Source organism: Alosa pseudoharengus, unplaced genomic scaffold (assembly GCF_046254945.1).
Source record: "Alosa pseudoharengus isolate Yale_2024_CS ecotype anadromous, Long Island Sound unplaced genomic scaffold, YU_APseudo_1.1 YU_APseudo_1.1_scf_13, whole genome shotgun sequence".
Lineage (NCBI taxonomy): Eukaryota > Metazoa > Chordata > Actinopteri > Clupeiformes > Clupeidae > Alosa > Alosa pseudoharengus.
Genome location: NW_027468598.1, coordinates 18,197,830 through 18,218,068, shown reverse-complemented (window position 1 = coordinate 18,218,068; position 20,239 = coordinate 18,197,830). Strand labels below are relative to the sequence as shown.

The 20,239-nt window shown below is 45.8% G+C and overlaps 1 protein-coding gene across 1 annotated transcript in view; it reads left to right on the top strand.

The window, feature by feature from the left end:
* The window catches only part of cwf19l2 (CWF19 like cell cycle control factor 2), a 38,788-nt gene extending 22,492 nt beyond the window's left edge, over positions 1 to 16,296 (top strand). The window contains exons 11-18 of the mRNA XM_076282359.1: positions 466 to 594; positions 2,590 to 2,727; positions 8,424 to 8,636; positions 11,992 to 12,108; positions 14,296 to 14,451; positions 14,797 to 14,877; positions 15,166 to 15,267; positions 15,892 to 16,296. Coding sequence (XP_076138474.1) covers positions 466 to 594; positions 2,590 to 2,727; positions 8,424 to 8,636; positions 11,992 to 12,108; positions 14,296 to 14,451; positions 14,797 to 14,877; positions 15,166 to 15,267; positions 15,892 to 16,029 — 1,074 coding nt within the window. The 3' untranslated portion in view covers positions 16,030 to 16,296. The remainder of the gene's footprint in view (positions 1 to 465; positions 595 to 2,589; positions 2,728 to 8,423; positions 8,637 to 11,991; positions 12,109 to 14,295; positions 14,452 to 14,796; positions 14,878 to 15,165; positions 15,268 to 15,891) is intronic.
* Positions 16,297 to 20,239: the final 3,943 nt, after the last annotated feature.

Below are 20,239 nucleotides of genomic sequence, written 5' to 3'. Positions count from 1 at the left end.
TGCAAATAAGCATTTGCCATCCTTTCGCATGTTGTCAAGTGACATAAATAATGCACAGACGGTTGCCTTTTGGACTTTTGTGTTGTGTTTTAGCATGCCTGTACAGGCCACAGGACATCTCAACAGAACTAAGTTCACGGTCATAGACTTGTCACAGAAACTTGCCTGAAGAAGTAGAAGCTACTCTGGTTCAGTGGATTCTGCTGAAACCCAGTGGTATCAATTTATCATCAAGGATCCCTTTTTCAGTCACTGTGTGTGTGTGTGTGTGTGTGTGTGTGTGTGTGTGTGTGTGTGTGTGTGTGTGTGTGTGTGTGTGTGTGTGTGTGTGTGTGTGTGTGTGTGTGTGTGTGTGTGTGTGTGTGTGTGTGTGTGTGTGTGTGTGTGTGTGTGTGTGTGTGTGTGTGTCCGTGTCCGTGTCCGTGTCCTGAGACAATTGTCAACTACATTTGTTTTGTTCTACAGGTATCTGGTGGATCTCAGGAACCCGAGGAAGTGGTTCTGTTCCGGACCGACCACTCAGGTCGTGCCTGGCCTGTTAACGCTCCCTCAGAATCCCTGGAGCCTAGAGAAGGGCGCAGGAAGAAGAAAGCGGTAATGCACGCGCACTCACACACACACTCACACACACTACTGGGCACAGCAAATAAATTTCAGATGAAATGCTTGAGGATAAAGTTAAAATGAGGCCAAAAGTTTTTTGCGAAGTCATGGCCCAGATTAGCAGGGGGCCATCCAGTGTCATCGACTGCCATCGCAGGCAATGCAAGCGTATGCATAGGCTTAGCTACGGAGGGCGGTACATTTGATGATTCTCACCCGCCCCCCCCCCCCCCCCCCAACCCTCCACCCTCCATCCTCCACACCCCACCCTCCACCCCCTCCAAGTAAAGAAGGAAAGAAAAAAAAAAGTGGAATGTTAAGTGCCCGTACTCCGCAAGGCACTTGGAATGTTGCTGATCCAGAAGGATCTGCTGTGGACAGATACAGCGCTCTCTCCCCTCCCCGCCCCGCATGTGTGCATCATTGGGAGTCTCCAAAGTGCTGGTGCAGGCTGGCGCTCACTCACTCTCTCACTCCAACCCTTCAGGACTTTCTGAGGCTTTTCACCCCCGAAAAAAAAAAAAAAGACATCAATGTCCACTCTGATGTCCTCTAGTCAGGAGCAGCTGTTTTGGTCAGAGATCTCATCTCTCCTGCTGCTTCTGTTCCGTCCTCTCAGATCTCCCTTCCTCACAGGAACATAGTTTGTATTTTTATCTGCGCCTTCGCTGGTGATCCTAATGTGTCGGTGATGGATTAATCTCCTTATTGTGGCCAGTTTTTTTTCTTCTTTCTTCTCCTCTCCTTTCTCACTTTATCCTCCCTTCTTTTTTTCCCTTTTTTTCCCCCTTTCTTTCGCCATCTTGTACTACTCCCACTCTGATGGTCATGAGAACCGTGGGCCACTCTCCAGGTTTCTCCCATGAGGCGCGCGCTGGGGGTCAGGGCAACTCACTCAAAGCCTTTAGTTCTCAGTGATCCCAACTTGTGTGTATGAAGCCTACACATACATCAGACACATGCTAGTGTGTGTGTGTTTAATTTTGGGGTTAATGGAGGGTCAACATGTTTGATTGGCGTGATATGATCGTGTTGGAGCTTGTTTTGAGATGATGACACGTGAGTACATGCTACACACACACACACACACACACACACACACACAGATAGACACACAAACAAACTTAACGTCCAGATTAATTCCCATTCTTTTAGCCCGGCTCTCAGATCAGTGCCCCATCTGTTAAAGCTTTTAATGTGTTTATGAAGTGGCACAGATAGTGGGAAAGATTAGAGTGCTCTCTCTCTCTTTCTCTCGCTCTCTGTCTCTCTCTCTCTCTCTCTCTCTCTCTCTCTCTCTCTCTCCCTCCCTCCCTCTCACTCCATTTTTTTTCTCTCTCACACACTTTTGCACACACTCTCCCTCTCTCTTCTCTTCACTCTCGTTCTCTCCGCTGGCACACTCGTCTGTCCCTTCTTTTAATCCTCTCAAACGAAAGGCCCGCTTTTTTTTCCTTAGCACTGGCTACTCCAGGTTACAGAGCCTGATTGATGCTTTGTGTTTCAAGGGTCGTTGTGAATAGCCGTTGAGTCGGAATGAGTTAATGTACGTTTTGTAATTGCAACAGCTATTCAGGATTACCCAAAGCACCCGTAATGATTGCACGCCATATGATGCTTCACTGAACAGATTCATGTGTGAAGTATTTCTCAACACGTTTGGACTGTTTGAAATGTAATTGCCATAGAACCACTGAAGTGAGTAATCCATAAGGACCATACCTGTGGATAGTCTTTTTGGCAAATCTGTAAAACATAACAAAGCGATATATAATGCATGAACTGGCCTCTTCTTTGGCAGCGCCTTCAAATTCACCGGCTTGCTAGACCAAACATCTTGCTGCTGTGTTAACGTACGTGCACTGATGAAAAGCTTTAAAGAATCAGATCTGCACCATATATATTATATCGTAGTCATTGGCATGTGGTGCCTTAAAGTCTGATGTTTCTCTGCTACCCCCCCCCCACCTTCCTCCTCTTCCTCAGATTGAGACACACCGTGATGGAGAGCGTGTGCGTTATTTCCATGACGATGACGGCATGGACCTGCAGGAGATGGTGAGGAGGGAGAAGATGAGCTCGGCGGAGGATCAGAATGCTCTCTACTCGCGCATGGCCGCCAAGGTAACACACACACACACACATCACTGTACACCAAAGGGTTCAAGTATGCCTTGTATTGCATCACTTTCTTAAATTAATGAATTGGTTGAATTAATATGGTAATTTAGTATAGGTACATTTTAGGCTTGAGACGTACTGGCATTGAATTGTTAGTTAATTATTTTGGTACATAGACACCAATCAGTACAATAGATTGATTTTAGAAACTATGCAATCATTTCATTAAAAAAAAAAAAAAAAACACAGACTGCAGAATGTAGATATGCCTTTGACTTAAAGGTAACTTTGTCACTGTCCCCAGTGTATCAGTGTAGAGAATTATTGCATTCATACGGTACACTTCTTAAATTATCAACGAATAAGTCACACTTGCTTTCCATTGCCAAAGAGTTCCTCTGCTAACAAAAACACTGGCCTCAAGTTGAATGTGAGGGCCATGACCCTTGCTTTTTTTAGCCTCGTAAAGCAATCCTAGATCATTTTCTGGCACAGGTTGAGGCTTGCAGTGTTGGTGCGCTGTTGTCAGATATATTACGTTTACGTTTGACATGTGCGGATGTAAATTGTGCGAGGAGCCAGGTGCATCCCTGCTCACGCACGACCTGTGCTATATGCAGTTCAAGCTCGTAAAATTGGCCTTTTATCAAAACACTCCGCAGCAGGGCTACTCCGGGTAGCATGGTGCTGTTGCACATGCAAATACTGCAGTTAAAATACAGCGCTGCACAATAATACAGCATTTGAATAGAAAAGAAAGGAGATAAAAAAAAAAACTGTCCACGTTCTGGAAAATTCCCCTGCAATGATCAGTGAGCTTTCATGATGTCATCACGTCTGTCAGTGGCAGGTATTAAATTATGTTGCTTTAATCTGTAGTCATATAGATTCAACGACAAATCTATGTATATCGCGAGTTTGCACAAATTGAGTTAATTTAGCTGGAGAGCACGTTAGCATTTTTGTAAGGCGCTCACTGCGTTCACCTGTGGATCATGCTTCTCACTGCTTTCAAAAAAAAAGTCTCTGAGCGAAACCTGACGACTTCTAAATAAAATGCCATTTCAGGTGCACAGGTGCTGGGTTTTGAGCACCTGGCCCGAAGCTTCTGACTGGGGTGTGTCATGCTCTCATCCCCTTGTGTGACTCCGTTCATGAGTGACTCTGTTCGAGAGAGAGAGAGAGAGAGAGAGAGAGAGAGAGAGAGAGAGAGAGACACCGAGAGAGAGAGAGAGAGACACCGAGAGAGAGAGACACAGAGAGAGAGAGAGAGAGACACCGAGAGAGAGAGAGAGAGACACAGAGAGAGAGAGAGAGAGACACAGAGAGAGAGAGAGAGAGACACAGAGAGAGAGAGAGAGAGACACCGAGAGAGAGAGAGAGAGACACAGAGAGAGAGAGAGAGAGACACAGAGAGAGAGAGAGAGAGACACAGAGAGAGAGAGAGAGAGACACCGAGAGAGAGAGAGAGAGACACCGAGAGAGAGAGAGAGAGACACCGAGAGAGAGAGAGAGAGACACCGAGAGAGAGAGAGAGAGACACAGAGAGAGAGAGACACCGAGAGAGAGAGACACACAGAAAGAGAGACAGAGACAGGGGGGCTACAGTAAATCATTACCAATCACATTTCTTTCTTTCATCTTCTCCACCTTTTGAGTTCACCTTCAGTAATCAGAGGTAGATGTTTAGAGTTGGGTATGTAGTCGGTGGAGGTGGAGACTCAGGGGTTTGAGGAGGGCAGAAACAGCAGGACTTGCACCATCTCCCACTCACTATGTTGGATTCTCTGTGTAAAATACTTCAAGGTAAGGACTGATCCAAGTAGAGGATGGTCCACTCAGGCATCACTGGGGACAACTATCTCACAAGATAGAGAGAGAAAGTGATGAAAAGAGAGAGAGAGAGAGAGAGAGAGAAAAAGGGAGCAGGAGTTCTCTGTGACCTAAATAAAGCAGATATCGAAAAAGGTAGAGAAGCCATGGCCCTGTCTCTTGTCTTTTTAATCCTGTCACAGTGTGGAATGTTGATGGTTGCGGGCATTTGGGCATTTGCCACTGTAGTGCATTACCACACACACACACACACACTCACGCACACTTACAGTCAAACACCCCTCAGCCAGTCTCTTGAGAACTCGCCACTGAATCCATGCCAATTAAGACATCTAGCCTGCCTATATATAAAGGCCTCTACCCATGCGTTCACATTCGCACATGCATATACACACATATAAAGATTTGTTTTTTAATTCATGCTCAGCCTCAGATACCCACAGAGATGCACTAATTCCTGTAATCCTCCTTTTCTTTACATATGAATGTAACCAGATCACGCATGCGCACGCACGCACGCACACACGCACACTCACTTACACACTTGCATAATCATGCACATAGACACAGCTGTTGAAGTGTGTTAGGCCTCTCCCTCAGCTCTTTGTGTGCACCTGGAGTCCTTAGCTTCAAGTGCTGCAATCAGCTGCCAGGACACACACACACACACACACACACACACACACTCAGTAATATCAGATTTTATACAGTATTTGATGTGTGTGCATGCCTTTATATACTGTATGTATGCTAGCTATGGTTGCAGACATGCACACACATTTCTATACATTTTTGTCTGTCCCCCTCTGCTACACACACACGCACGCACACACACACACACGCACGCACACACACACACACACGCGCACACACGCACACAATCCACTCAGGTAAAATTGAATTCCTGAACGCCTCCTAATCTTCCCGCATTGTGAGCCTATTAGACGGGAGCAGGAGCCTGGGATGGGGCTCATTTGTCAGTGTAGCGGTGACCGTGCCCCAGTGGACTGTGGGTAATAAGCAGCTGCTTGCCGTGGAAACCGCGCCGAGGCACCTTATCGCTCACCTTCCCGCCCGTCCATACCCGCCCCCCCCCCCCCCCCCGACACGTCCCGTGTGGGAGCTGCATGCTCATCGTGGCCAAGCCGAGGCCATAATGAAAGCGGCGGCAGCCGGTTTTAACCAGCTTTACCGCCGCAGAGGGACTCTGCTCTGCTTCCCGGGGCTGCCGCCGATCGCCGTTCCCATCGCAAGATGTCTCACAAGCACTCTGACCAACTGTGTAGGAACCCAATCTGGCGTGCTAGTGGATGGCAGTCTGATCTGGCCGTTGCTGGCGTGAATGGTGACCGATACTGCCCATCTGCCGACATCAAAGCGGAGTTGCATTAGAGCAGCAGCCATTTTGCCTCGAGGGTGTAATGGACTAAAATGGCCTCATCATATTTGCGGTATCTGATCGTCAATTGTAGCGCTGTTTCTTCCCCACCCAAGTGCTCAAGCAGACTGACTGCACAGATGGGAATTGTGTGTGTGTGTGTGTGTCTGTGTGTGTGTGTGACGGAGAGAGAGAGATGGCAGTATTCATCTCTTCTTGCTCCTAGGCCTTGGAAGAGAAGTAGCTTTCTCTGTCTGAGAATCTGTTTGGCTTTTTGTTTTTCTCATTTCTCAAGCACCATCACTTTTCCTCTCACTCCACTCCCCTATGAACATGTGTGTGAACACACACACAGACAGACAGACGTGCGCACACACACACACACACACACACACACACACAGAGGGACACACACAGACACAGACGCACGCACACACACACAGATGCGCACACACACACAGACGGGTGCACAGACACACACCCACAGACAAACACACAGACACACACAAACCCTGTGGCTTTCAGCAATTTCATAGACATTAATGTGTCTAATGTGTGTAAATCCTCTCGGAGTGCAGTTCTCTTTGGTGAAGTTCAGAGATGGAGGGAGCGAGGGGAGGAGAGGGGAGGGGAGGAGAGGCTGGGGCCCCGGAACGGCATTATTAATAAACTCGCAAAAGACGTCAGCGTTGCTATGGCGATGCCAAATGAAAGCGACAAACGTTACACCTTTTTTCGCTTTGTGCCATGCCTGCACCGCGCAGCTCTGCAACAGGTCTACAGCCAGCACTTGCTATAAATAAGGCACTGGTTACCATGACACATTGTCTATAAATATGAAGATGTTTATTTATTTATTTATTTATTTTCATATGTTCCCATATTGACCATGAGTCTGAATGGCGACAGTAAACTGAACTGCCCCGTAATCAATGGCCTGGATGGAGTGGTGGCAGGAGGAGGTTCTGTATATGTGTGTGTGTGTATGTCCCCCTCCAATATGTTTATTGTAGGATTGTGTGTGTGTGTGTGTGTGTGTGTGTGTGTGTGTGTGTCAGTGTGTCCGTTTGGGGTTCATAGAAGATAGGGAGATAGGGAGATAGGGAAAGACAGACCAGTGGTCATGTGATGGAGGAACACTGCTGGGTATTTAAGTGTTTTCCACCCCTGTGTAAAGAGCTCACTGTGTGTAGCTTTGGACGAGTGGGCAGTAATTGCAATCAGGAAATGCTCACTGAGATAACCAGGGTGGCTCCAATCAACCAACCAGTGAGTGGAGGCACCCGGCATTCTGGCGTCACAAGCATTCTTCTTTTAATTGGTTGATTTTCTCGTTATCTGTCCTTATGAATTATTCATGATGTGGAGAACAGGCTGACAAATCATATCTCTTTGTAATCCATTCTCACAGCTTGACTCTTGAGTCTGCTTTTGGATGACACTGGATTTCGATTAGATTTTTTGAGCTGCTACTGAAATTCGGACTGGATTAAATCGACTGTAGACCATGTGTGATTTGTGTGATACCCCACCTCCCCTCTCTTCTCGTTTACTCCTCTTTATCTTTTGTTCTTTCTGCTCCTCCTTTGACCTTGTCTCCCACCTCCCATCACTCTCTTTAAGCCCCTCCAGGCCTCTGCTCTCCCGCTGTCCTCTACTCCCTTAGCTTTCCTGTCCTCTCTTTACCTCTCTCTCTCTCTCTCTCTCTTTCTCTCTCTCTCTCTCTCATTCCACTTTTCACTTTTTCCTCCACTTCCATGCCAGGCTGAGAAGACACACCTCCCCCGCGGCTCATTCTGTTACCATGGACACCATGCACACACACACACACGCACTTCTGTCATTAACCAGTTCAGTGGCCCTTCCCTCCCTCCGTATGCCCCACCTCTCTCTCTTTCTCTCTCTCTCTCTCTCTCTCTCTCTCTCTCTCTCTCTCTCCCTCTCCTTGTCCCCCTGTGTAACTTATCCATCCAGACTCGCCGCGGGCATCGATCTGTTCCGCGTCCAGTTTGCGCGCGGCCATAGCCTGCGGTTATGCAATAATAAGCACTTAGCCACTGACTGACCCCCCCAGGGCAGTTTACCAAGCCGCGTGTGCCAGCCGGCGTTGGGATCCACTCTGCCATTCAGCATCACGGCCTCAGCATTGAGGTGGAGGTGCTGGCCATTGCAAAGGTTATAGCCTCAGAACATGTGCTGCACAAATGTACAGCCTTTGATTCCTGTTATTCACCCAACCAAACGTCTGAGGGTGCAGTAATTCAGTAGACAATCAAGTTAACACAAAATGAGAACACAAAACTCTCAAAGAGAGTCGGTGCTTTACACAAATGTTCTTGAACTTGACTTTACACTGTAGACGTTATCTCTGAATGCTTGTACAAAGACACGCTCAGGGGAAAGAAAAAAAAAAGAGGAAAGCTGCATATTTGAAATTTTAGCTCTGACCTTTTAACCTTTTCACTTTTTGGCCCCTGTGCTCTGGCAGATGATGGGCAAGCAGGACGGTGACAACTACACGCTGGACGACATGTTTGTGTCGAGCGCGGCACAGCGGGAGCGCTCGGGCGTGGACGAGGATCGGCAGCGCAGCAAGGCCATCCACGAGCACCGGCGGCTCGCCGCCCGCATGGACAAGTGCCCCTACTGCTTCGACAACCCCGAGCTGCCCAAACACCTCATCGTTGCCATCGGGGCTAAGGTTAGTGTGTGTGTGAGTGGTGTGTGTGTGGGTTGGTTATGTGAGTATGCTTTAGAAACATGTATTCAATGAACAGTCAAATGCAATCCAATAGTGTGTTTGTTGTTTGTGTGTTTGTTTGTGAGAGAGAGAGAACCTTCAACTTGTTTTGCCATCTCTCTACGGCCAGATATTGTAGCATCGTAGTTGTTGTGGCAGTAGTCATGCCATTGAGGCTTGTTGAAATGTGGCATTTGAGCTTGGCTATTAGATGACAGGCGAGTAGACAGCTGAGGCTTGTGCTCCTGTGTGACGGAGGGAAAGAATCCATTTTATCAGTCAGGACACCGGGGAGAAGGTGATAAAGAGGCAGACGTGTAAAGAAACAAGGACCGAGAGAGAAAGAGAGAGAGAACCATGACAGAATGATGCGGTTCCCCAAACAACTCGTCGTCTTGTCAGGGGAGGCGAGGTAACAGGTTGCTGTTGCCCTCTGGTTGTAGTTCCTAGACATCCTGAAACTCTCCTCTCTCTCTCTCTGTCTCTCTTTCTCTTTCTCTGTCTCTCTCTCTCTCTCTCTCTCTCTCAATAATGATAGTATTTCTGAAGGAAAGTGAGACCAGGGCTAATGCATGAACAGCATCCTGTGAGTTGTGTGCCTTTATTTCCAGCGGACTGGTTGCTGACAGGGATCTGGCAGCTGTAGCAGAGATAAGCTCACCACTGTATTCATGCAGCTCATCACCTCACCTGTCATAGAGGATATGGTCTGTAAGATGCAGGGTTTCCCGCAGCACTTTGCAGTCAAGGCGGCCGCCTTGGCAAAACAAGCCTCCGCCTTAACTACGTCGTCAAAAAAAAAAAAAAAAAAACGTGTTACTCTGTCCTGTTTTCTCCCTTTCATTCCAAACCGTGACCAACGCCAATCTCCCTTCTCAGCAGAACGCATTAAAAAATAAGAAGTCAAGTGTCATGAATCGTAAAATAATCAGATTTTATAATCTTTACATATGTGATATGCCTCCGAATTAGAACGGAGCTGAGCGGTGCAAATATCTCGCTCCTCGTTCTCAAGAATCATTCAAATCGCGAACAGCCACAGCTCCGTTTAATTGTCAGGTGTGATGAAATGCGTTCATATTCCACTTTTTATGTCATAAACGTTGCAGGCCTATGGAAAGGTTTTGTGGTAGGATTGCCCAATGATCAAGTTGTTGCTTCAATTTGTGTTTGCTGGGTTCATCCGTTTAGTGCAAGTTTAAAATGTTTAGCCGACTGCGTAATTTGTCATTTTCGTTCTATAAGTTCTACTTTTCATGTCATGAATGTAACATGCCTATGATAAGGCTTTGCAGTTGTCCAATATGGTCAATCTATTGTCTCAATTGTGTTTCATATGACGCGCAGAAGCTACATTCATGCATTGTTTTGCTCCAGTTGAAAATGTTTCTGCGTAATTTGTCAGCTGTGATCAAATGTGTTCGATAAATTCCTGTTTTATGTCATAAATATAACATGTCTATGATTAATGCTTCTATTGTGTATCTAATTTAGGCCTCTCTTATGTTCAATCAAATTCGCTTTTCCCACCCGTTTTTTCTGTGCCCACCCATTTGGACATTTCTGGCTACGCTACTGTTAGAAAGGAAACTGATAAGTCAGCGTACTATTCCTACAAAACAACTAGATACTAACAATGTAGAGCAAGAATAACCATGTGGTGGTGACACTGTTCCAGTGAGTAAAGATTCATTTTGGAATCTAAGAGGACACATTTCGCGGAAACATGAGGGTGTGCTACAGAGAGCAAAGAAAAACGTGAGCAATTTGAATATGCTTCATATCAAGTAGAAGGCTAAAGTAAAACTTGGATGCTAAGCCTGTATTCTTTTGGCAATTAATCCCGACTGATCTCTTTAGTTTTAGGCTTATGTGTATTAACGTTGCCAAGCTTGTTTGTTGTTGCACTATCAGTGTTGCAGTCTTTCAAAATAAATGTTCTGAGTGAAATATATTGCCGTTGCTCTTAGTTCTTTGGGAGCTAAATTGACCTGACACGAATTTGACCGGAGAAGCGGTCGAGTAAACAGCCACCTGCTCTCAGCACAGTGTTGACTAAGACTGACAATAGACGGGCCTAGGCCCGTCCAGGCCCATCAGTGCCTACGCGTATGCTTTCTATTGTATCTATTTATTATTTAGCTACTCCATCCCCATCAACGAACTTAGGCTATATGACCAATATCTTTGAAATTTACTGGTCTTGGTTTTATTAGGAAGACAGTTGGGCATGAACAGAACAGCGGAACAGAGCGGCCACTCCGGCCTCTAAATTAAAAAGCGCTCCGCGCTCAAATTCCATCCATATTACACAAAACTATAAAATAATGTAAACTTCATTCACTCTCGGTGTATAGATCAGGACAGACTTGCGGAACAGGCTGCAGGGCAACAGTCTGATAGTCTGCATGAAGATAAGCATTAATGGTCCAATAGTAAAACAGTGCAATTACCAAAGGGCCCTTGAAATGATCTTTTTAAAGCCAAGCAGGATGGCTTGTAACGATGCTAGTTGTCAGCTCTGCCATAAGTAGTGACTGATCACATTTGCACATTTTGTTGTTTTGCACTTTCTTTTGCACTTGTTCTATAGTTTGTAGTAGTCTTTGTTAAAATTGCACAAATTACACAAATATTTTGAAATATTTGTATACTGTTGTATAGTTTGTTTGGTGTTATTACTTTGTTAACTGTTATTTTGAGAAGCTGGTTATTTATTTAATATGTAGTGTTTAATAAATAATTGTTAAATGTACAGAGTCTGTAGTGTATCGCACAAACAAGACGGCAACACACCCCCAACCCCACCGGTCGGACCGACACCATAACCCCCCATCCCGGTCGGACAGCAACCAATACCAGACCCCCCCGACCAACAACCTACCACCTTGACTAATACATTTCCTGCGGGAAACCCTGAGATGAGTAGAATGGCCTGTTATCTATTGGTTATTGTCAGCGCCGACACTGAGGGCTGATGCAGCTCTAGCTTCAGAGCGGTATCCCCTGGAGCCATACCGCCTGTTGAGGGAGATCTTTGTGTTGTGGAGGACCCATGGGTTGGTCACGCAGGTGGCTCTGCGAGTGGAGTCCAGCTGTTCAGTGGTGACCGAAGAGGAGCAGGTGGAGGGTTATGAGAGTATCTACTGAGTTGGAGGAACAGAGTGGAAACACCACCATTTGTACTGGCACGAGTATGGAAGCGAATGAGCTAATGGAGCTTGGCTATGTTCTTTTTAATTAAGGCTGTTACTAAAGAAATATGTTTTACTGACACATTGTTTGTGTGTGTGTGTGTGTGTTACCCCTTCCCCAGGTGTACTTGTGTCTGCCCAACATGCTGTCCCTGACAGAGGGCCACTGCATCATCGCCCCCCTGCAGCACCACTGTGCAGCCACTGGTCTGGATGAGGACGTGTGGACCGAGATGCAGGTTGGGCTCAGACCTTCTCTCTCTCTCTCTCTCTCTCTGTCTGTCTCTCTCTCTCTCTCTCTCTGTCTGTCTCTCTCTCTCTCTCTCTCTCTCTCTCTCTCTCTCTCTCTCTCTCTCTCTCTCTCTCTTGCTCCAACCCCCCACTCCCACCTCCGCACTAATGGCCCTTTTCCACTATGGGGTAAAAACCCGGTGTCTGGGGTAAAGCCTCAGACTTTTTATATTTCCATGATAGAGGCCGGACCGGGGTTGTGGCCCAGATGGCCTCGGGTCGGCCCTGGAATAGGGGAGGGCCAAATCGGGGATGAACCGAGGACTCTTGGAATGGAATACGACGCAACAATAAAACCGGAGAAATTTAAAAATAGACCGGTGACATTTGTTTAGAGTTGCCTAGCAACATAAGTGACTCTGCTTATTTTTGTGAGGGAAAAACGATCTACATGTATATAAAAGTTTTGCTCATACAAAGGTTCTTACAATGTTATGACTTGAAATGTCCTTGTAATTAATTTGACGTATGCTCGCAGTGTCGTTGCTAAGCACTGTCTCTAGCATTGTTAGCTAATGTTCCCGATGTTACGGCTCCTTATGGAAACACAACACCGAGGCTACGCACCGGTGTTTAAGACCGGGGAAAAGCCTTGAGCCAGCCCCGGTCCGTAATGGAAAAGAGCCATAACACAAGGATCCGAGTCATGCCAGGAACATCTTCCCTCCCATTCTCTCTTCACATAGCAGTTCTACAGCGCATGGCTGTCCAGGATTGTGGAGGATGGCTGGCTTATAGGACATGATGACTCCTATATGCTCCACATCTGCCCAATACACATTATACAGACTGTCCCATCCCAATGAACACCACAAAACAAATAATTCTTTTCAGTATTTTTCAATATGGACGACATGACATCTTCTTTATTTGACTTTGATCCTGGATTCTGTGAGGTCAACATCTCCTCTATCATTAAGTAACGTTAACACTTTGATCTTGGACCAACTGATGTAAAATATAATATTAATTGACAAAAATTATACAGCCTCTCTCTCTCTCTCTCTCACTCACTCTCTCTCTCTCGCTCTCTTGCTCTCCTTCACCCCTGTAATTCGTCTGTGCACGGTAGCATGCTTTGTTTGCCTCTCTTTATCGGAGGCTTGTCCTTCATTAGGCTAATTAGATGGTTGCACAGTGCTGAATCATGTGGTTGGATATTGAATTCCACACAAGACAATGGAGCAGAAGCCCCAGTTTAATTACTGTGCCAGGCCTGGAGAGACCGCGCAGGGGATCAGGAGAGCGGGAGGCAGGAAAGAGCCGCCGGAGGCAAAGGGGAGAGAGACAGAGAGAGAGACAGAGAGACACAGAGAGACAGAGAGACACAGAGACAGAGAGAGAGACAGACACAGAGAGAGAGACAGAGAGAGACACAGAGAGAGAGACACAGAGAGAGAGACACAGAGAGAGAGACACAGAGAGAGACACAGAGAGAGAGAGACAGAGAGAGAGACAGACAGAGAGACACAGAGAGAGAGACACAGAGAGAGAGACACAGAGAGAGACACAGACAGACAGACAGACAAAGAGCGAGGAGGCAGGAGGGAGCCGCCGGAGGCAAGGAGAGAGAGAGAGACAGAGAGAGGATGAAGTGTTCATAAGAAAGAGGAATCAGAGAGTGGAAATTGGGGGCTTTGTTTACAGGAAGGGAGGAGCTGCCATTGGGCGGCTTACAGGAGGGATCACCCTGATGTTGAAGGGCTGTCTCATTTAGTCGTATTTCCAATCACATGTTGAAACCTGCAGACCTCCAGAACAGTCTTTTTGCCTTAGATTGGGCTTTTCAACAGCCAAGCATCTCTGGTCAATTGAGTGTCCAGTTGATGTTGCTGTGAAGTTGAGCATACCTCAGACAAAATTGACCAAACTCCTTCTATGGAAATAGCAAATGCGCTGACATGACATTAAGCCTCAGTAATGTCCTCCAAAAACTGTAGGAGCACTGGTTTGCATGAACATGTGTATCTAAAGTGTCATGTCTTGGAGCTCAACTTCAGTGTGAAGGTATGAAGTCCCTGTTAGTGTGCCTCTGAGGTGTGATATGCAAATCTCTGTCTCTGTTGGAGAGGCACTGTAATAGCCCTGTGTGTGTGACTTCTCACATCCTAACCTGGAGTCTTGTCTTCAAACAGATGTTTAGACGCGCACTGGTGAAGATGTTTGAGGACCAGGACCAGGACTGCGTGTTCATGGAGACACACATGAGCCTGAAGAGACGGATGCACATGGTGTACGAGTGTGTTCCCCTGCCTAAAGAACTGGGGGACATGGCCCCCATATACTTCAAGGTAATGCTCAAAGTTTTTGTTTATGAACACATACTTTTTCTGTCATGTGTGTTTAGCTTTTGAAAGACAATTGATTTGAGATGCTCAGGCAGGATTTTATGTCTTATATATTTTTTCTTGGTCATCAGTACATAAGTACACACACACACACACACACACACACACACACACACACACACACACACACACACACACACACACACACACACACACACACACACTCTCTCTCTCTCTCTCTCTTAATTTCTCAGACACATACACACTCTCAATGACACACACATTCAGACATTTTCAGAACATGCTGTTCAATTGGAGTCTTTTTTTTTTCTTGTCTCTGATGTGCAGAAAGCCATCATGGAGTCTGACGAGGAGTGGGCCATGAACAAAAAGGTGGTGGACCTGTCGCAGAAGAACATCCGACAGGCCGTAAGTATCTCATCATTCTCTCGCTCCCAGGAAGGGTGCACTGCCAGCGTTAATACTCTCTCCCAGAAACAGAGGACCTTTTAGGACTCCTGGAAATAAATGAAATTCCATAAAATCCTTTCTTCTGAATGATTCTGTTGTCTGTAGAGTTCCTGTCTGGAGTTAGTGTCTACAGTTCCTATAAACACGATGGGATTCACTGGAAAACTCAAGTCCCGCCCATTTTAGAGCGGGAGCGGCTTGTGATTGATGTGGACTGACCGACTGTTGTCTTTGCTTTGCCCCCAGGTCCCCAAAGGCCTCCCGTACTTCTCTGTGGACTTTGGTCTCCAGGGCGGCTTCGCTCACGTCATTGAGAATGAGCAGAAGTTCCCTCACTACTTCGGAAAGGTCAGCTCATTCCCATCACCTGTGGAAGAGCCCACGATGTGCAAATCCACTCAGTTCTGTGTCCAGTAGTGTCTGTGTGTGCTCGTAGCCTCTGTGTTTTTTGTTTTTTTTCCTGTCAAGCGTGACATGAACAACACACCGTTCCTTATGTGGTATCACATTAAAGGAAAATTCTGGTATTTAGCACTTTAAGTCCCTTTTCTGGTTTGTTTTGGATGAACAAGAGTGGTGGACACAGAAATGTTGACGATGGGTCCTGTCTCGACGTTTTGACTCGTTTTGAATCGGTGAGTTGCACAGTTTTGAAAACGAACGTTAAAGGTTGTTTTATGGACATGTTTGTGCATGCACATAGCCAGCCACTCTGAAGCAGTCAAAGGCGATTCAAAAAGAGTCAAAAAGTCAAGACAGGACCCATCGTCAAATATAGGTACCAATATGGTAATACAAAACTTTTCATTTGTATTACCATTATTGCATTATCAATATGCACACCTTTGTGGGGTATATTATGTGGGACTATTTTATTGTGGTATTCAAGACACTCCCATTCCCTGTTCTCTGTGTAATATGAAGACGTGTTACGGAGTTCTGTATAGTCATGTGTTTTGTCTCCTCCATTAGGAAATTCTGGGGGGGATGATGGACCTGGAGCCTCGTCGCTGGAGAAAACCCATCCGGGAGAACTTTGATGACCAGCGCAAGAAAGTGCTGCAGTTCGCCCAGTGGTGGAAGCCCTTCGACTGCACCAAGACCGAGTGACTGAGGTCATCCAGGCACTTAAGTGTGAGGATCCATACAAGAGACGATGTATGGGGTTTTATTGGACAGCAGGACTTTTAAGACAAGCAAGGGATGTTATTTGTCAGGACTATTTGGCCTCTCCTAAAGAGAGGACATTGCAGATAGGCCCAAGAACGAGGCCCCTCTCTTTGTCTTGTGTTAATGTGTCAGTATAGAGATTTCACATTTAAAGATTCTCTTCTGCCAACGTGAGATAAAACAATAAAATATGTCATTTTAACATGCTTCCACTGGCCTGTCTCTGGTGATGCTTGCTCATGGGCACAAACTCCGACTCAGAAACCATCATGCTACAGACCCAGGTGGCAGCAAACACAGGTGTGGGTCATGGTCCCCTGACCCTCAGTACCCTCTGCTGTCCAGGAAGGAGAGGAGAGTGGTGGTGGTGGTGGAGCGACTCCATGGTCAGGCTTGCTGCCCTCTAACCTCACACAACATTCCCATGGTCTCCATAGTGACCAGTCAGTGTCAATGAGTATTAGCTACCTGTGCACAGATACTGTATATAGTGGCATCATCACCTACCCTTGCACAGACGTAAGCGTGCGCGCATACACCATAGTGATCTCTACCCTGATGCATGCTGATAGAATAAGTGATTGTGGCCAGTGAATGGCTTTTGACCTCAGGTGACTCCTCATCCTCCAGTATTGGCTGTCCGTCATTACTGTCCTCAAATGATCCTTTCATCCTGCCGCCACTTCAGCAGGGAGTGTGTGTGTGTGTATGTGTGAATAAACCGCATCCTGCCAGAACTTGTGCGTGTGTAGGTGTTTGAACAAGCTCTCTCTCAGGTTGTGTGGGCATGCTTATGAGAATAAGCAGCAGTCTGGTGTGTGTGCGTGTGCGTGCGTATGCACATCCACACTTCCATACCACTAAGCCAGGAGTGTGTGAACGCTCAAACCCAGAGACTGTCAGGGATAAGCCACCTCATACGGAGTGCTGAAAATAGCATTTTGCATTTTGTCTGGGACGGGAGCACCACTCCACTCCCCCCTTCTTCCCTCACCCCACCTCCCCTCTACTTGTCCCTGAAAGAAAGAAAGAAGGAAAGAAAGGAAGGAGACTGATCCCAAACTCCTGTGCCCGAGCTCTTGGCTGGTCTTTTGGCAGCTGGCTCTGGCGACTGCACACTGGGCTCTGTGACAGACTCCAGAAGAGCACGTGCGATGGGCTGTTCGCAAGGCAGGCTAAATTTAGCGCGCTGTTATATGCGACAGTGCATGAGATGAACAAATGTACTGTGTGCCACCCCCACCCCCCCCCCCCAGCCCACACCTCCCGCCACACACACTCACACATACATGCACATGCACTGTGAAAGAGGAGGACTTGATAGCCTTTTGTACAAGAGAAAATATGCTCCTAACACCGAAATGAAATGGGTGGAAGGATGGAGCTGATGGGAAATTAATTTGCCTGCATTTGTTCTTTGTGGCAAGGGGCAGGAATGACTATGAGAGCGCTGGCGTATTTATTACATTGAAACCCATTATCTCCTCATGTCTGGGTAAGCAGTTGCATCTAATTTATCTGTGCCAATCCGTACGGATATAGCTGAATGAGCAATGTGTGTTTTTTTACACACTAGCCATAGGTCCTTAATGGTCCTTGCTATTGTGTTACCTTACTGAGGCAGGGTTTGGTAAAAGAAAAATAATGAATCTGATGTCGTGCCTGTGTACCTCTTCTGGCACACTGCAGTGAATGCAGTGTGAGTGAGTGGGTGGGTGGGTTGGTGTGTTGCTTTGTAGGTCAAAGGGAAGCAACTCCAGGTTACATTAATGTGATTATAGTGGAGCATAGAGATGCTCTCATGCAGACGTTAAAGATGCACTCCTCAAGATTTATGGACACATGACTTAACAGGAAGGACACTGCTTGCTAGCTGATTGAGCCTGCACTTATGGATGTGTACAACCCCCCTTTATACACACACACACACTCACATATAACACCTTCACAAAACAACTTCCTTATGTACATATAACCATAATGTCACCTGCAATCTCAACACCCAAATGCTGACACCTCACTCTAGCAGATGACATCTCACACCCACACATCCCTTTGTCAAACCAACTGCAACACAGTTAAAGACTTATATAGAGCCTCCAAAAACACAGAATAGCAGATTACTTGAAAAATGGAATGCTTCGAAGCTTTATTTATAGTAGCCTGAGTGATTTTAACAAATGACTTTGTGTATTTCAAAATGTCACCTGAATTAGGCAAACTGTGTCACATAATCTGTCACACTCTGCACTAGCACATGGAGGACATTGGGTAGATTACTCAGAAAATGCAGCGGTATGGTTATTATGAGTTTAACTGCTGACATAATTTAAAAGACAATCTGATGGATCAGCAAACAATGTAATCTCATCTGATCTCCCTGTTCTTTTTATTAGGTTTGTTTATTTAAAAAGATATGAAACTCACCAACTCACTCATACTGACAGTAATTCTTATCTGTATCTATGTAGATAACTATGTACATGCTCATGGTGAATTTATACACACATTTTTGCAGTATTTACCATGGCGACAAAAATTCCAAAGTACAAAGATCTGTCTGCACTAACTGATGGTTCTGATTTAAGATATAGTAAATTAATAGTATACATTTTGAACACAAGGTAGATGCTGGATATACAATTTAAGGTGAAAGTTGATTGGTAATAGAACATTACATAAGTGCTTGCTTACCTTGCTAACCCTGTGCCTAAAACTTACTATTCGAAAATAAACATTGTGATTCATCCTTGCCTAATTGCAGGGATTTCATATTCATCATCTGATTGCAGTATGACCTATACATGATTATACATATTATATACCTACATATAATCATCACCGCCCATATATGGAGACAAACACACAGACATTTATATATTTCCAGCCGGAGTGTTCTGCTTTGGCTCAAAATAATGCTGATTGTGTTTATGGAGGGGTCTCACCTGGTGTTGCCCAGAATAGCACGGACTCTACCGACGGCCCCCACTCGACCAGCACGGACCGCAGGGGAACACCTCCCAACCCCACGCAGCGTTGATTTATGGGTAAGCCAATCTGGGGGTAAGTACCAGGAACAACAACAACCGATCGTGTCTTGTCCTTTCACCGGCTCACAGGAGATCTCACGGACCACTGAGCAGAACAGAGCCGCAGTTGGCCGTGAGTTTATCTGGTCTGCCCAGGGTAAGTACAGTGCTGAATTGGCAGATAAATGTATTTATTTATTTTATTTTATTTATTTATTTTGTGTGCTGCTGCAGAGGTGAGGTCTGGAAACCTACCTAGCACTCCTGAGATGCGCAGTCCTTAGCCTATTGCTAGAGGAGCCTTTCACTGCCTGATCAGGCCGCTTGTGCAGCCCTTGCACAACTGCCAATCAGTCACGATGATGAAGGGTTTATATAAATTGCTGCCAGGTCTTAGATCAGGCCAGGGTGGGAGGGGTTTTGGGCCTGTCAACAGCCTGATACTAAATCTGCTGAAGCAAGCAGTACAATTTCACAAAATGCTATTTTGACTGAGATTGTTGCTGATGAACGTTTTAGAAAGGCAAAGTTCCTTTCTAAAATGCTACATTTCACTAACTGTATGCTTGGAGCGGCCCTAACAGCTTTGCCAATGCTGCACAAGGCCATTAGCTAGGCTATTATACTATCCTCACCTTCTCACCAACTCTCTCTCTCTTTCTCTCTCTTTCTCCTGCTTGCTTTATCTCTTCCCATCTTTCTGTCTCGCTCTACTTTGCAAACTTCTCTGTTCTGTTCTCCAGTATAGTCCGGTGGACAGCCCATATAGCCCCATTATGGACCCGGAAATGTTGAGTACACCAAAGTTTTATGATGGAAATATATAGTATGGGTTCCCAGCATGCAGAAACTGCCGGATGTTGATTTGCATATGTTGGGCAATTTGTGTAATTGAGCTAATTAGCATAAATTAGCATAATCACCTATATTGATCATATTATACATGTAAGAGCTGCTTGGCCAAAATGGACAATGTTAGTATGTTTTTAGGGGTTACTGGAGATGCTGAGTCCATATCTGACATTTCCAAGATTCAAAATCACTATTTAAACTTGGTTTGGTCACATTTTACTCTCATTAAGCTGATTTTGCTGAGTTTTTTGGTACAATTTAGACAGATT